Source organism: Morus notabilis, unplaced genomic scaffold (genome assembly GCF_000414095.1).
Source record: "Morus notabilis unplaced genomic scaffold, ASM41409v2 Scaffold2106, whole genome shotgun sequence".
Lineage (NCBI taxonomy): Eukaryota > Viridiplantae > Streptophyta > Magnoliopsida > Rosales > Moraceae > Morus > Morus notabilis.
In genome coordinates, this window is record NW_010358656.1 from 93,835 (window position 1) to 111,448 (window position 17,614).

General features: G+C 35.8%; 2 protein-coding genes across 3 annotated transcripts; one reads left to right on the forward strand and one right to left on the reverse strand.

Annotated features, from left to right (window-relative positions):
* The first annotated feature begins 396 nt into the window (after positions 1–396).
* Positions 397–6,253, forward strand: LOC21388735 (activating signal cointegrator 1 complex subunit 2). Of its 2 annotated transcripts, XM_024162252.1 has the most exons (9): positions 397–846; positions 984–1,143; positions 1,255–1,316; positions 1,844–1,938; positions 2,273–2,386; positions 2,600–2,662; positions 2,852–2,949; positions 3,280–3,698; positions 4,325–6,253. In XM_024162252.1, exons 1-9 carry the CDS (start codon positions 477–479, stop codon positions 5,512–5,514), a joined length of 2,571 nt encoding a protein of 856 aa, XP_024018020.1. In that variant the 5' UTR covers positions 397–476; the 3' UTR covers positions 5,515–6,253. The 2 variants fall into 2 exon arrangements, with proteins under 2 accessions (XP_024018020.1, XP_024018021.1); XM_024162253.1 differs by lacking the exons at positions 397–846; positions 984–1,143 and having other exon boundaries at positions 1,274–1,316; positions 1,855–1,938.
* An 18-nt stretch (positions 6,254–6,271) lies between these two features.
* On the reverse strand, positions 6,272–10,872 carry LOC21388736 (interferon-related developmental regulator 1). The gene is made up of 13 exons (XM_024162254.1): positions 10,556–10,872; positions 10,125–10,302; positions 9,761–9,841; positions 9,469–9,551; positions 9,263–9,375; positions 9,027–9,137; positions 8,695–8,804; positions 8,053–8,362; positions 7,898–7,975; positions 7,752–7,802; positions 7,582–7,668; positions 7,298–7,375; positions 6,272–7,029 (listed from the first exon to the last, which is right to left on the reverse strand). Exons 1-13 carry the CDS (start codon positions 10,563–10,565, stop codon positions 6,973–6,975), a joined length of 1,347 nt encoding a protein of 448 aa, XP_024018022.1. The 5' UTR covers positions 10,566–10,872; the 3' UTR covers positions 6,272–6,972.
* Positions 10,873–17,614: the final 6,742 nt, after the last annotated feature.

Consider the following 17,614-nt stretch of genomic DNA (forward strand, 5'->3'; position numbering starts at 1 on the left):
TTTGGCAGTCCTTCACCTTTTCCAATCGAGATTCAAATGAAATAGTTATATTTATATCCCACTGGTGGGGAGAAAAACGCTCCCTACCACAGAGTTTCTCAAATTTTTTATAAGCAAGTTTTTATTTTAGTTTCACAAAAAAAAAAAGGCAGTCTTATTTATGACCGTTAATAAAGTTAAAATCGATCAGATTAAAAAATAAAAAAATAAATAATTTTGATATTGATCTAATGACTAAGGTTAAAGAATTACTGGTAATTTATTTATTTATTTTAAAAACTTTTTTTTTTCTTTTAGGGGAAACTGAACAGTATTTTTTCCGTCAGCTTGTACCACAAGTTACTTGCATCTATACCAAAGAAAAAAATAAATAAATAAAACAGCCAATTAGGACATTAACAGAGACTAGGGAAGGGAGTAGGGATATCGGAGCAACACCAGAATCGCGCAGTGTTTATGCAAACTCTCTGAGCATTATGTCTCATAGGTTCGCCCATGGTGGTACCAGGCAAACAGGAAACAAGGGTTTCGCCAAAACTCAAAAGATCTTCGTCGCCAAAAATCATGATCAAAACCAAATCCCAACCTCTCGGCCGCCGAACCCTACCCCCACGCTCTCCAATTCTCTCAGGCAATCGCTTTCGCATCACTCCGACACCGCGAGCAAGGTTCGCTCCGGCGGTGGCAATTTCGTAATTTACTTGCCCCAGGATGAGGCGGTGGCGGCGGGCCTCGGCGCCGATGAAGGCGGATTGGATCCGGTGGAGTCTCAGCGAGTTGTCGATCTTTTGAACAGAGAGCTTTCTCGGTTGCTGAAGTTGAGCCCTAAGGAGTTCTGGAGAGAAGGTAAACCATTGGAACCTAACATCAGATGTTGAAAATTTGTCGATTTGGTTGATTTGGTGAAGAACTTAAATTGAAAAAAAAAAATTTTGATCGGATATTTTTGTTTAACTCCTTTTTCTGGTTCGTATTGTTATCAGTGGCTAGTGATACTTCTTTGCATGAATTCCTGGATAGCTTTCTACAATTCAGGAGCAGATGGTACGATTTCCCTCACCATGGGGCGAAGGAAATGGTTGCCGGAGTTATTGTTGGAGAGATTGAATTAAGCCGCCGTGTTTTTATGGTATTATATCGCATGTAGGTTTCTCTTCCCACGAGGGACTTCTTCATGTTGTATTTGTGGTTTTACTATGTCTTTCGTATTGCCATTTCTGTAATTCATTATCCTTGGAGTTCTCTCTGTTGCAGATCTTCCAATAGAGATCCCGGGGCTCGTGCCGCCGACAGCCTCAGTCCTAAAGACCATGGAGGTGGGTTTTTTCTTTTTTTTTTTCCTTTACAGTTTGTTTCATGCAGTAATGTTTTGGCTTAGTTTATTTCTGTTCTCCTACCTTATTAGTGTACAATTTTTTTTTTCTCCTTTCTGAAGTTAATCGTATATAAGATTCAAGCATAGATGCATACTACCGTAAAGCTGTTAGCATTGCACAACACACATTATGTTTTTTTTTTTAATGATTAATCCTAAACCTTTCTATTTTGGTGCATTCAAACTTATCAACTTGAGTTTATAGCACAATTCTTTATCCATTTCGTAAAATGGAGTAAAATCATAGTTAGATGCAGATTACTTTTGGGGTATTGGTAATAGTTATTTGGTTAAATATTTTAACACGAACATGTTCATTATACTATAAAATTGTCTTAATATTAATGCCAAAAAACAAGCATTGATTTTCTTTCCAATGATGATATGTTTTATAGTAGAGCCTCTTTCTTTTCATTAAAAAATAATAATAATAAAGGAAATACATGTGTTCACTAACTTTGTATGTAGTTCTTTTGCAGGAAAAGAGGTTGCTTGATTTGCCTAAACTATTAGATATATGCGCTATATATGGCCATGAGAATGAGGACTTAACCGGGGTTTTGGTAAGTAAAATCAGAAATGGTCGTATCTTTATACTTGGTAGTGTTAAAGATTGCCGTCCAGTCTTCTGTATTCCTTTCTTAAAGAAATCCCAAAGTCTAGAAGATTTTCTGAGGAAAGCTACACAAGATCAAACATTTAAGTACTGTACACACGTATGCATATGTTTTACACATGCGCTGTAAATTTGCATGTGTAAAAAATGGGTTTTAGACTTTAGTCGGTTGATAAATTACCTGTACCAATCTCTTGACTCTGAGGGTAGTAGAACAAATTCCCTTTATTCTTCAAGCAAATACTCCGTTCCTCTCTTTAACTCATATCTTGCTATTTCAGGTTAAGAATGCTTTAAGTGCCCAGCCTCGTATCCATGAATACTTGAGTTCAGTGGTGTCTCAGTTCCTGAGCATTGTTAACACAATGCATCAACGTTGCACCTCATCCCTCGAGGTATTTTCCGAGCCAACTAAGTTCACAAATCGAGTTTTGAAATTACATTTCTGATTTTTATTGGTGTTGATCCGATGTTAGCTTTCTTGGAAATTCGTGTTGAATAATGCTTTAGTTTCTCTCTTTTCGCTGGAAATAAAGTAAATTGTAGTTTAGCTGTCGTCTTAATTTTTCAATTCATAAAAGAGACTTTTTCCCCCATGTGACATACAGGCTCTCTCTTCTGGGAACCACGGAGACCATGGATCTAGTCGTCTTTATGCTGATATGCTGGAGGTGAGTTGCTTTCTATTTTTTAATCAGGTGAAGGAACGTGTTCTTGTTTTTAGATTTTACATTCAAGTTGTCTTCTCAAGGAAAAATTTATATGTTTTTTTTTTTTTTTATAGTCAAGTTGTCTTCTCAAAGAAAAAATGCATATGCTTTTTGTTTGTTTACTTATAATTTTTTCTGTTTCCTGCACAGGTAATGGACTTCATAAACGATGCAATTGTTTCCATGGATGCTTTTGTAAGTGCATACAAACCAGCAGCTGTGTTCTTCTCATTGCCGGTTGAAATGAGGTAGCTGATTTAGCACTATTTCTAAATTCAATTGTGATTTGTGAAAATCAACTTATAATTCATATTGGATGGAAGGGAGTAGTTGCTGGTAATATATTAATGTCACCAGCTAATGCCAGTTTGTTCTAACAATGTGCTCTTTCTCACCCACCGAAGTACATAATCACTCTGTTTAGCCTAATCATTTGATAACTTTATCCTGGATTTTAGCAATTTGCTACTAAAAGTTTCTGTAGTGAGGGAATATGTTACGAATTTGGTCTCCTCTATCTTCAGACTCAGATTTTTTTCTTTTCTTCTCATCTAGCATCATATTGTGTTGTAATGCAGAGAAGGTAACGAGGAACTGCTCTGCACTCTTGCAAAGTTGCATGATTCATTGCTTCCTTCGTTGCAGCGGGGTTTCCAGATTATGTTAACATCTGGAGAAGATGGAATGGCCACAAATATTCGTTTAAGCTTGAACTTGCTAGCAACGAGAATAATCAAGTTTGGTTGGAACTTATTTGAATTTGCCTATCTAAGTGACGGGGTGTTTGGAGATAATCTCCCCATTCCAGTTGCCACAAAAATGTTTCCAGCAAGTATAGAAGATCCTGCTATAAGGGCGGATATTCTTGTTCAAACTTTCAGAGAAATTAGTGCTGTTTCAGTATCTGTTCAAGAAAACAACAGTAGAGAAACATTTCTTCAAAATATTGAAAAGATATTTCATCTGATGAGCAAACTGGAGAGCTTACGTAATACCGGTAAGTGCTTGTGGGTTTTTTTGTCTCTTTTTTATTTTTTATTTTTCCTCCTTGAAAACATTCCAGCCTGTTTTACTTGCTGTGTGATTGAGGATAAAATTATTCAAAACATTTTCTAGGTTCAAATGCACAAGAAAAGGGGCATAATACCTGAAATATCAACTTTCTGCCTATTGTTTTGTAGGATTTAGCATACAACAAACAAGCTCATGAAAAATGTTTTAGGTATACAACAGACCTAGGAAATAGGAATGACCAACTGTCCAAATTATTTAAAACATTTTCTAGGTTCAAATGCACAAGAAAAGGGCCATAATGCCTGAGATATCAACTTTCGGCCTATTGTTTTATAGTATTTAGCATACAATAACAAACAAGCTCATGAAAAATGTTTCAGTATAGTATACAACAGACCAAGGGAATAGGAATGATCAACTGTCCAACTCAAGGACAGTACATCCAGCTGTGTGAAGAATGTAGTTGGAGAGGAAGCTATTTGTATTTCCTTACATTTTAAGGCATAGTAACGAATTTGTTACCCACACAGATGCTATTGTCAGATCCATTGTCTACCATCCTACACAAATATTTACGAAGAGATTGTTTGGTATCCTTTTGTCATGCAGGATGGATATTCATGGATAGCGAGCAACTTGAGTATGTTTCGGGGATATTCATGCACTCCAAGAATGCCACTGTTAAGGAGTTCCCCAACAGGCAGAGTCCTGGGACAATTAACAAACCAGAAATGGATGAAGATGCCGCAATTGTGGAGTCTAAGATAAGTCAGATAAAGGATCTCTTCCCTGATTATGGAAAAGGATTTCTAGCTGCATGTCTTGAAGCTTACAACCAGAATCCAGAAGAGGTGATTCAGAGGATTCTCGAGGGGACTCTTCATCAGGATCTTCAGGCCCTGGATATTTCACTAGAGGTGATGCCTACAGCCAAGACTGCTTCAACTGTTAGCAAAAATGACAAAGGGAAAGGGAAACTTGTTGAATCGGCACCAGTTTCCTTCACCAATTCAGTGGCTGGAGGAAGGGTGCAACAGAACGAACGTCCTTCAGTCTCATCTTCATCTTCCCAGGGAAGGTTTGTTAGGAAATTCAAAACTGACGAGCCGGACTCCAATACCCTTGATAATAAAAATGAGAAGGATTCGGCAAATATTGCGGCTCTTTTATCACAATACGAGTACGAAGACGAGTACGATGACTCTTTTGATGATCTAGGTCTGAGTGTAGCAGAGTCAGGGTTAGAGGAAACTGAGATCTTCGGTGACAAAATAAGGTCCGGAAAATCTTGGGAGAAAGAGACTGAAAGCTCTTCTCAGAATCCCTCTAACAGTTCAAAATGGGGCTCAAGAAAGAAACCACAGTACTACGTAAAGGATGGTAAGAACTACAGTTACAAGGTTGAAGGTTCAGTTGCGGTTGCAAATGCTAGTGAAGCGTCCCTAGTCACTCACGCTCAAAAAGAATTGATTTATGGGCTCGGACGTGGTGGCAATATTCCGCTGGGTGCAGTGAAGCAGCTGATGGAGGCCACCGAAGAGCAAGATGAGCAGCAGCAAGATGTTTCTGCGACGGACAGAAGAAGATTTGGAAATCAAAGGGGCAGGGGAAGGAGAGGAGATGGCCAGCAGAGGGATTCAAACGAGGAGCAAGATAAGCAGTTTGGTGCCACTGAAGGTGAAGGCACAGAGAATGCGGGCAATTACAGGGGAAGAGGAGGAAGGAGAGGAGGGGGAAGGAACCGTTACAGGAAGGACAGGGCTGTTGCAAAGCACTTTTCTGGGTTAGGTGGTTATTGACTTTTACAGGCGTGGAGGAACTCGCCATAACCCTTTCCCACTGCTCAACTTCTTTCATGACCAATCAGTTTTGAAGCTACAAATGACTATTGGAATTATAATTTTGGGTGCCTAAGAGTAGATGGCTAGATGCCATTTGCAATTGCTGTAAATTAGGGTTGAGAAATTTTTCTTTTTTCGTTTTCCCCGACAAGTTAAAAGGATTTTACATATGTTACCATTTGCTTGAAATAATCGCAACGGTCCAAAGAAGGATCAACTTGTGACCCCCTTTCTTTTCTTTTTTTTTTTTTTTTTTTTTTTTTTTAAAATAACACCCTTTAATTTAAAACGAAAGGTATAATTGATAAAAACACCAAACGATATAAATGAATTTTAAAATCTTACAAGGTCCGATATTCTTGATATTTTAAAATTCGGCCGGAGTTGCTTTTTCTGCCGCTCGTCCTGAACCTTTTCTCCAGCACAATCTTAGCTCATCAAGACTAATCCTGGCCATGAAACTGCGCGACCTGTTTAGCTTTTATTACTGTCAGGAATCTTTACCGCATAGACTCATTAGCCACAAAAGTTTTTATCCACTGGGATGCGCATATTGATATTAGCATTTGTTTCTCTTGCCCGACTAATCAAAAAATAGACACCACTTTAACTTAAACATTAGTCAATTGCACACTTCACTTTCATGTCAATTGCACATTTAGTCACAAGACAAGTAATTAAATGAATACTTCAGCAGTTCAAGTAATGTTTAAGCGAAAATGACACCCTTTAATTTAAAACGAAAGGTATAATTGATAAAAACACCAAACGATATAAATGAATTTTAAAATCTTACAAGGTCCGATATTCTTGATATTTTAAAATTCGGCCGGAGTTGCTTTTTCTGCCGCTCGTCCTGAACCTTTTCTCCAGCACAATCTTAGCTCATCAAGACTAATCCTGGCCATGAAACTGCGCGACCTGTTTAGCTTTTATTACTGTCAGGAATCTTTACCGCATAGACTCATTAGCCACAAAAGTTTTTATCCACTGGGATGCGCATATTGATATTAGCATTTGTTTCTCTTGCCCGACTAATCAAAAAATAGACACCACTTTAACTTAAACATTAGTCAATTGCACACTTCACTTTCATGTCAATTGCACATTTAGTCACAAGACAAGTAATTAAATGAATACTTCAGCAGTTCAAGTAATGTTTAAGCAGATTATTCATCTGTTTAACCTTAATCTGTAGGAAATGTTCCGGGTTTTTATTTGATTCACGCTGTCAGCAGAAACAAACAAAATTTCCAATGTTACCAAGTTACAACATTTTCAATCCAATATGCTTGCATATTAACCCAACAGCAAATGAGGCAATGCCTATTTTATCAGCTACTATTTGATCAATTAGGCTAGTATGTGCCCGAAAATATAGGACCTTAAACTCCTGTTTAATCGTAGTAAAGGTATTCAACAATAGGCTTCCTCGTCACCCCCATTAACTGCGAAATGCCCAATATTTTTACCCTGAAAACGAGAAGGGGAAAAAAAAGTACTAAGCAAGCGCTACACAAAAACTTAATGGCTAAGAGAAGCTTAAACTATAAAATAAGTCATGCTCTCATACAGCCCCAAGCCTTAGCTGAGGGTCCCAAGATTCTTTCATCCCAGGGCACAGTGTAGGGGCGTAATGTAACCGAACAAGAATGAATAATCCACATGATATTAGCCGAGCACATATCCCCAAAACAAAATGCGGGTAAATGAAGCATGTACTTTGATTATAACAGATTACCTCTGATAACATTCGCTGCTTGTTTAGATGTTGAGTCCTCGCTTTGTTGAGAAAAGAATTTGGCGACCTGTGCATTCTCTGCAGGTAAAAGAAACGTTGATTAAACATAACTAACAAAAGACACTTAACAGGTAGGTAGAAAGAGAAAAGTTCCTTGCAGCGAACGAAAACCTTTAGGGTTAAATTACAAGTAACCGAAAAAGGAACTTCATCATCTTGTGCTTACTTATAATAATAATAATTATAATTGAAAAAAACATCATTTTGTGGTAGCATGAACCAACCTTTTCACTGCTAGACAAGCGATGTTCATGGTCCGTAACATACTTCTTAGGAGTAAACCCAAATACATCATGAAGGAATTCATTTTCCTGTTTCAGCAAACGAGTTGAGGATATAAGCAAAGCAATTACACAAGTTAACGGATAGCCACAAATGGCAAGGGAGGACCAACCTGCATGTGCTTGACAAATCCTCCCCCAAGGAAGCGCTTCAGAAAGTTCAGCTGTTCACATTTAGAGAGATCAGCGAGCTGAAAATATACTGAAAGAAAGCTGACACAAAATGAAAGGCGCCAGAGGTAGGGAAACAGATTAAAACCTGTATCAGTTTAGACCATGAAGAGGTCTCCAGTGATCCTCCACCAATCTTCACAGAAACTTCGGGACAATAACCATCCTACCAAAGTAGTTACGACTGTTAAGAAAATCCATACGCACAGAGATGTCCATTAAGTTAAAAACAAAGAGATGTACCTCAAAATATTCTAACACATCTCGAAACAGGTTCCGCTGGTTATTAAGATCTTTCTTAACAGAACCTTTGCCACCTGCCTCAGCTGAAAGGTTTCTTACTTGACTTATGATTTTGGCCTTCAATCCCCGTATATGCATATATTCCCGAGCTTTACTTCGTTCCTCAGTCGATGCATCACTAGGACCTTTAGCTGCACCAGAGAACTTCTCTAAACTTCCTATCTCAAAAATTAAAGCCAGCGCTTCACCAGCAGCAATTCGTACAGCCCGGTCATCCTTGTCAAGAAGACTAGACAAATACGATAGTGATCTGTAGTGTTGGCCAAAGAGTTAGTCGATTGCATTGTTGAGTTTTATTATTATTATTATTATTATTATTATTATTATTACTACTGTTACTACTGTTACTATTACTATTAGTATTACTGTTATTATTACTGTTATTATTACTGTTATTATTTCTGTTACTATTACTATTATTATTACTACTATTATTTGAGAGTTCCTATTAACTATAACTTCACACGAGCCTTTGGGTTCCAAGAAGGCGTTTATGCATCAAACGAGAAAAATGCTTGGACTTGAAAGTAAGGCAGGTGGGGAAAGTCGATAAATTGGTAAATGAAGATAAGAACATATTACTCTTGCCAATCTTTGGGATTGAGTTTCCATCCATCCATGGTTGTAAGAAGAAAGGACCATGCAGATACCATTGCACTTATTACGGGACCTGAGGGCTTGACTGCAACTACCTATAAAGGGAAATGTTGATTGCAAATAAGTTGTATAACAAAAACTACAACATACAATGAATAAATTTACAAAACAAATAAATAGATAGAAAAATAAATATAATAACATATTCGGGCTCAACAGAGCATTAAAAAACAATTATACCTCAAAGTCAAAGTTCTAGCGAATAAACTGAAATAGAATGACTAAATACTGTCCAAATATGAGGAGACAAAACATACATTGGAACTGAGTTTTGGATGAACGACTTGCCACATAACTTGCATTGATCTCTCTGTCTGTTCTGGGTCATTGCCACCAACGAAAGTAATGATAGCCAGACACTCTAACAACTACAAGCATTGCGCATGTTGCACAAAATAATTCAAGTTACCAGTTAGCACTTAGAAGCATAATAATTTAGGTGGTACAAAAGCAATTAAACTCAAAACATAAGCAATGCAGAGCATATATCTACCGATATCTTTGAAGATTCGGAGCCAGACTTAAGAGCCTGTGAGAGAGGAGGGAATGATTCTTCCAGTATCTCCTGTGCATTATCCCCGAAACCAAGAGTCAAAGCCAACAGTCCTAAAGAAATCAGTTACCAAATAATTCGGTCAGTATAATATACTATAGGGAAAAGTTGCAAAAGTGTCCAAAACAAGGATTTAAAAGCCAAACCAATTGCATGAGACGCCAAACATATCTCTTTGGGAGATCCTCTTTTGAAGGAATTCAGGCACCGTTCCAATAAAGTCACAAATCTGAAAAACATCACATTAATGCGAGAATCCAAACATATATCCGTAGAGAATAAAGAAACAAGAAAACTACAGATCAACTAAAGTCAAAATTTCCCTTTTCCGAGGTCGATTGAAACATAATAAACATGCCATTATCGCCCCATTTTAAGAAAGAAAGCAGCATAGTAAAACTTAATAGAATAGCATAAATAAAAATACAATATCTTTACTTCTTTTCCACGAACTCATGTTGCAAGGTGGTATTGAAAGCTCCAATAATTGACGTCAATGCATTTTCTCTGGTGGAACCCCTTTTGTACATGAAAGGAACAAATAAATAATGAGGCACCATTAAAGCAATATTCAAATTTCAACTAATAACTTTTACTATAAAAAAAATGAAAAATAAAAAATAAAAAGTTACAACTAATCACTTCGATCGACCCAGCTTCATTATATCACATTCATATTATAAAACAGAGTTTTTTTGAACAAATAGGCAACAATTTAAACAACTGCCCGTTACTTGGATTATCATCAATTCTTTCGCAACCAAACTTGATAACAAAAATCAATTAACCACAAAAATATAACCTTTTCTCGTATAAAGCCTCAAGAGCCTGGTCAAGTAAACTATCTTTATCAACTTGCATTTCTTCGTTCCCCATCACCGACATACGATCGGAACGACTAGTCGACGACGAACTCACACTACTACTATCGTCGAATTCATCACTATCAAGCATCGCAGCATTTTTACGCTGAGAATTACCTGTTTTTTTTCAAATTATATTAGAATCAGAACCAAAAAGGACCGAAAAGAACAATCGCGATTATAATTCCAATATCAATCGATTTCTCAAATTGACCAGGCCAAAAGAAAGAAAAGAAACCGAGTGGAAAAACCCATAGATTTAATTAGGAAATCATGACAAAATTAACAAACCCTAATTATCGAATGATAAAAAATTAGGAATTTTGTTCTTTGAATAAAGGTAAAAAAATAAATAAAAAAAAAGACTTACGCTTTCCCATTGCTGACTACGTGAGGGGTGAGAAGTGTCAGAAAGACGTACAAGGCTGAATCAGAAACTGAAGACGAGAGCGATTTGAGAATATGAGATCGCAAGAAGAAACGAGTGGAATCAAATCGAAGAAACAAAACAACGGCAGAGAAAATTCGTAGCAGGAATTTGCCATCAAAATATAGATTGAGAATTAGGTTTTGCTTTAGGGTGAGAAACAAACAAATCGGAAATTCCCTTGCGAGATTTTGAGACAGAAAATTAGGATTATATAAAAGGAGTTCTTGAAATTTTTTTTTTTTTTTTTCCCTTTCCAATTTTATAAGACGTTGAAATTTATTTTTAATTTTTAATTTTTAATTTTAGTTTATTTTTAAGGGAAATATTCAAATTGAGTGGTATCGCGTGCATGGAATATTCGGTGAACGAACAGAGCCCAAGTAATAGTGTGGATGATGACGTGGAGGCGTGAAAAGCGTGGAGAGTTGTAAAAGATGGCAAGATGAATCCGGAGAATGGGAATTGTCGCCGCCCGCGCCAATTGGGAGGTGGATTTACGGACACGACGATATGAAAAGGACGAACACGTGGATAAAATAATGGATTTTTTTATTTTTCTTTTTCTTTTTCCTGTTTTTACTAGAAGTGGAGAATGGGAATTGTCGCCGCCCGCGCCAATTGGGAGGTGGATTTACGGACACGACGATATGAAAAGGACGAACACGTGGATAAGATAATGGATTTTTTTATTTTTCTTTTTCTTTTTCCTGTTTTTACTAGAAGAGTCTGCTGATAAATTGCAAGCTTTTTGGAACCTAAACACAAACAGTAAAACGATGTTTATCTTTTGTATTCGTGTCTGATTTTAAATTATAATTTATAATTTTTTATAATAATTTTTTATAAAAAATACATATAATTCTAAATATATAAATTAAACGTCTTTTAATATTGTCGTTCTGTGGTTGGTTTTTATTATTATTATTTTTTATTTTAGTTTGATGGAGCCGTGGTTGAATTGATGACTATGTGTGAGTGAGAACAAAACAACATGAAACGACACACGTCGTTTCAAATGTTAAGATCCTTTCAAGTTTCAACATATTAAAACGCGTGTCGTTTTACGCTAACAGTACTGTTGCGTTCTTTGAACTTTTTTCCTCCTAAAAATTTAAATTTAATTTTTTTTATTATAATATTTTTTTCTAACATACACCATTTAAATTGAGTTGTGTCGATTGTTTACTTGTCATCTTCTATACATAAAAACAGGTAATAGACAGCTGTTATATATATATATATATACACTGCTTGTCTTTTATGCTAAACCAATACTAGGGATGGTAATGGGCGGCGATTATTTTCCATTCCTATCCCAGCCTCTTTTAACTATCCCAATCCCTGCGTAAAGAAGAGCGGGATCAGAATCAGAAATTTTTGAGGAGCTTTTTTCATATCCAATTCATGTCTCATTATATAGGATTATACATTTTAAAATTATAGTAATTAAAATAAAAATATAGTAGAAATTTATTATAAATTTAAACCAAAGTAAAAGGTTCCATAATAAAAATCAAATTATTAGCATATTTGCCAAACTGAATTCAAAAATAATAAACAATACATAAACGAAAAAAGTATAAAAACATCAAAATATAAACGTAAATTATCATCACTTATCTATTCTTAATAGCTTTAAAAGAAAATGAGTAGGTACTAGACAGTGCATCTCTGATTTCTGTGTATATATAATATAAGAGAAGATTAATAATTATCCTTTTTCTCGAAATAAGAAATTATAATTGGTAGTTATCCTTTCTCAATTAAAAAATATAATTATCTTTTTTTAAATAAAAAAATAATTTTAAAAGATTATATGTATATATATATTTACATAAAAATAATATATTAATATTGTGGAGGAGGTAGAGTGAGAGGATTAAATTTTATCTCCATCCTCATTTCCATCCCTAATAATTATCCCTCATTCCCATCCTGTTCCGGGCGGGATTATTGCCATTCCTAACCAATACGTCGGTTATTTCTTGCTGGTGAACGTATATTGCGATTTAGTTATTGTTTCAACATTAATTGAAGTTTTCATTTAAAAAGCATTAACTGAAGTCTCTTGTTAAATAAATTAGCACTGGTTGTCGTTGTAAATCGTTTTACTCTTCGGTAATAGCTAGAACGACATGAAACATTAACAGGAAACGACATTTTTTAAGATGAATGACAGGAAGTATTTTCTACACGACACCATGTCGTTTTGATTTGTCAGAAACGACATTAAAGCAGAACGACATCTTGTTAAATATTACAACAAATAAACAAGTGTTGAAACAAGGAATGTCTTTCATACGTTACTGACTATGGAAACGACATATTACTTTTAAACGTAAACAACAACTATTACATTTCAAAAACATGTCTTTTGGTGCAAAACAACGAAAAAATAAATTAAAACAATAACGAAATGTCGATTTATTATCCAATGACAACAAAAATAACGTGAAACATTTACAGAAAACGATATTGTCTTTAGACATAAGGACAACACACAAAACAAACAGCTATAACTTTGAAACGAGTCTCATTTCATTTTGTGCTTGGATGACAAGTATATACTGTTAAAAGTATAAACTTATTGTTGGTTCATCTTCTAATTGCTTAAACTTTTAGGATGAATTAATAATCTAATATGATATTAGAGTGAAAAGCCTTGAATTCAAACTCATGTAATTACACTCTTTATCCATATTTAAATTGTCATTATGTGTTGGGTTTTTAATGTATCTCAAGCTTAAATATTCATATATTGGGTTTTCTGATTAATTTACCTACACGATTGTATATTGTCCAGCCCATACGTGAGTGAGAGTGTTAAAGTATAAAACTATTATTGGCCCACCTCCTAATAGCTTAAGCTTTTAGGATGGATTGTTAAACTAACATGGTATCAGAGCGGGAGGTCTTAAGTTCAAATTCCCGTAATTGCACTCTTTATCTCCATTTAAATTGTCAGCATGTGTTGGGTCTTTAATATATCTCGGGCTTAAATATTCACGTGTTGGGCTTTCTAATTAATTTACCCACACGATTGCCCATTGTCCAGCCCACGTGAGGAGTAGTGTTAAAAGTAGTGCTGAAACTTTGGATGGGCTGCCCGTGACCACCGAAAAGTCTGAATTTTTGCCCGAGTACCGAACCTGAACTGCCTGAAAATTCAGGCTGCCCGACCCGACCCGACTCGAAAATTAGCCATGGACGGGCTTCTGGCAGGAGGTGCCTGCCCGATGCCCGACCGGCTACCCGAATTTCAAATTTTTTTTATATTATATTTTGATGTTGTATTTGTATAATTACAATGTGTATATTACAATTTGAAATTTGAATTGAACACACGAACTATATAAAAAAAATTACTTCTTCATTGATTTTTAAATTTGTAATTCATGATTACCTCGTTAAAAACCTTACCAAGAAAAACCCAATTAGGATAAAAACTTGGTAAGGAAAAAAGAGTGCAATCATTGTGGGACAAATTACAAATTTGACGAACTTATAACACTATACAAATTAGAAATTATAAAGTAAATAAATATTTACAAATTATAATAATAAAATTTAATTTAAAGCAGAATTATCGTCTTGAAAATTAAAAGTTAATCTATTAAATTCGTCGATCCATTCTTGGTTTGCCGGTGAGACTGTATCGTGTAAGCGTTGGTTAGAACGGTCCCAATCCTTGATGCACACCAAAGCTTCAACAATATCCTGCTGCAATGCGTTTCTCCGTTCTTCAAGTATTCGGCCGGTTGTACTAAATACTTGTTCGGCTGCAACAATGGAGACCGGGATCGAAAAAATATCAATTGCCAGTCGTGTTAGGATCGGCCAAGTTAATGCTCGTGCCCTCCACCACTCAACCAAATCAAACATTTCACTACTGTCTATAACTAAGCCATCACTCAGGTACGCCATTAACTCGTTGAATCCGCCGCCACCTCTTGATGAAGATCCACTCCCAGATTCTTCTTGACCTTGAGTCGTCGTCGTCGTCTTCTTCTTCTTAGACAACCCAAAAATATTCAAGAATAAATGCAGATTGTCGTCTCGTTGTTGCGGTTGTTCAACATGAGGTGTGTTTCTAAACCTACTTTCGTAAGAGATATATAGAGAATATATTTTTCCTTTATAATAGGAAATTGGTCAGTAGTATCGATAGCTAAAAATTCACCTAAGTTATCTAATCCACTTTCTAAACCTTCTAATTTTAATCTAGGGTCAAAAATAAAACCGAAACCATACAACATGGGTAATTTAGACCAATATTTTTTAAACTTCTTTTCCATAGAGGCGATAGGAACTCCTAAAACCTCGTGTGTCCTAAATTCACTAAATAAAATAGACATTCTTAAAAGTTCTCCTAACGCTAATGGTGAAGTTGGGTAATAAGTTCCACTAAGCTTTAAGGCAACTTCGTGAAATCTACCTAAAAAGTTATACAAAAGTTCGACAATTTGTCAATCAGTTTCATCTATAAATCTTGTTCTTAATTTTGCACTAACATAATTTGTTATAGCATCTTTATAGGGGATGCATTGTTCAAGCATTATGTAAGTGGAGTTCCATCTTATGGGCATATCTAAGGCTAATGCTCTAGGATTTTGATTACATGCTTGTAGAAATCTAAACCAATATTGTATTATTTGATTACTACCTTGAATCCAAGCAATGTTATCTCTAATTCTTTTAATATGACCTGACATTGATTTTAAACCAGATTTTACTATTAAATTAATTATATGATATGCACAACGTTGGTGAAATATATCATTATTACCGAATAAACTTAAATCATTTTTAAAAAGTTCTATTGCTTTAGTATTTGCAGTTGCATTATCTAATGTTATGGCCATTATTCTATCTCTTAAACTATATTTATCAATAACAGATAAAATTGTGTTATATATTAAATTGGCAGTATGTGATCCTATAACACATTTCAAACCTAAGATTCTCTTATCCAAATCAAAACCTTTATAATAATATCCGGTTACAGCTAAATAATCCTTGTTGGCAACAGCGGACCAAATATCCGCCATTAACACAACACAACCGCTAGTAGAGTGTAGAAGGTTGATTAATATTTCCTTTTCTTGTTTATATAATTTTAATGCATATTTCCTAATAGTAGTTTTAGAAAAAAATTGTGCATTAGGATTATGTACAATTTTAATATAACGCTGCCAATTTTTTTGTTCAGTAAAACTTAGTGGTTGATCTAATGTGGCTATTAATCGTGCAATTTCCATACGATCAACTTGCGGATCGTATTTCCACGTGCTTAGACCGCCGGTTTGACGATCAAATGATAATTGCGTTTGGCGGAGATCAGCTCCGCTTCCTTGCTTTTGAAGACACTTTTCAGAGTGTATTCTTAAGTGTGTAGTGCCGTGAATAGTGTTACCTTGTAATTTCTCACCACAATATTTACATTGAGCTACGTATTTAATGTTACCATTATTGTCGACCTTCTCGAATGTGTTGAAGTGCTCCCAAACTACTGAGGTAGGCTTGCATTTCTTCTTAGAACTTGCAACACTTGCACTAACACTACCGCTTTCCTCTCCTCCACGGCCACTTGTGCCACCACCATTACATCCCCGACCTCTAGTATGTCCACCAGGGGTCAGATTTGCAGTTTCATCAGCAACTCTTTCCATAGTTTGTGATTCCTGCGTTTGAAAAACATTAGGAAATTACTCTTCTTCGATGTTGAATTGGGCATCAATGGGAATATCACCACCATAACCAGAAGAAGCCATTATGAAAAATAAGAGAGATTGAGAGCGCTTTGAGAGAGCTTAAGAGAGATCGAGAGAGATTTAAGCGAGATTAAGAGAGAGTTGAGAGAGATTAAGAGAGATTTGAGAGAGATTAAGAGAAATTAAGAGAGATTAAGAGAAATTAAGAGAGAATGAGAGTTTTTGGGTGAGGAAAATGGTTGGGGGAAGAGGGGTATTGATAGGAAAATTTTTGGGTTGAAAAATAAAAATTTTCCCCCAAAAATTCGGGTCCAACAGCTAGTATATTTTTCGGGCAGTTCGGGCATAATTCGGGCAGGTCGGGCAACGGTAAGAATCTGACCGTTGGGTTCAAATTTTCGGATAAAATTTAGGTTCGGGTCGGGTTCGGGCAACAAAGATCCGTTTTGTTCAAAATTCGGGCATTTTTCGGGCTAACGATCACAAAAATTCAGGCAACGGTCTAAAATTTTCAGGCAACTTCGGGTAATGCCGGAAAATTCAAAAAAATTCCGGCGAACGGCGGGGGACGACTTCTCCACGGCGGCGAGCAGTCGGGGGAATGAATATTTTCAGGCTGCTCGAGCCCGTACCTGAAAAAACCGTGGTCGGGCGGCGAGAGGCCCCTGCCCGCCGTGCCCGGAAATTTTTAGGCGGCAGGAGTTGCAACACTAGTTAAAAGTATAAAATTATTGTTGACCCACCTCTTAAACACTTAAGCTTTTAAGATGGATTGGTAAATTAACGTATACGATAAGCGCAGGTAAACTAACATATACGATAAGTGCAGGTATTTCATTAAAGAACGTTGTGTCGTTTTCCCATTTAACAAAGAACTGACTTGTGAATTACAAATGAGATTTTTCTTTCTCCTACAAACCTTTCAGAAGGAAATGACATGCACCTAGTTTTTATACTAGAATAATGACATACTTGTAAACAAACACGTTATCATTTTAGTAATTAAAGGACTAGTAACATGACTAACGACATGTTGTCTAATAACATGCCATTTTGTGTATCTACAAAAAAGCAGCACATCGTTTTCATTGAATAACTTTCAAAGGGCTATGAGCAACACGTATAAAAAATAAAAATAAAAAAAAAGAACTCTAATATTTGATTTTCTGTTTTTCTAATAGACATATTGATTAGCGCCCAAAATTGATGTTCACAAACGGTCAATTATAGCACAGAAGGGCGGTCGTATCCACAGAGAGATAATAAATTAGCAAGAATAACTAACAGA

What these genes read in the sequence shown, in the direction of transcription:
- LOC21388735 (XM_024162252.1), top strand. Translation starts at nt 477, where the DNA reads ATGTCTCATAGGTTCGCCCATGGTGGTACCAGGCAAACAGGAAACAAG. An exon ending in TAAGGAGTTCTGGAGAGAAG is followed by an intron (nt 847 to 983) that starts GTAAACCATTGG and finishes TATTGTTATCAG; the next exon opens with TGGCTAGTGATACTTCTTTG. An exon ending in CAGTCCTAAAGACCATGGAG is followed by an intron (nt 1,317 to 1,843) that starts GTGGGTTTTTTC and finishes CTTTGTATGTAG; the next exon opens with TTCTTTTGCAGGAAAAGAGG.
- LOC21388736 (XM_024162254.1), bottom strand. An exon ending in GATTTGTCAAGCACATGCAG is followed by an intron (nt 7,669 to 7,751) that starts GTTGGTCCTCCC and finishes TTGCTGAAACAG; the next exon opens with GAAAATGAATTCCTTCATGA. An exon ending in AGCAGCGAATGTTATCAGAG is followed by an intron (nt 7,030 to 7,297) that starts GTAATCTGTTAT and finishes TCTCGTTTTCAG; the next exon opens with GGTAAAAATATTGGGCATTT.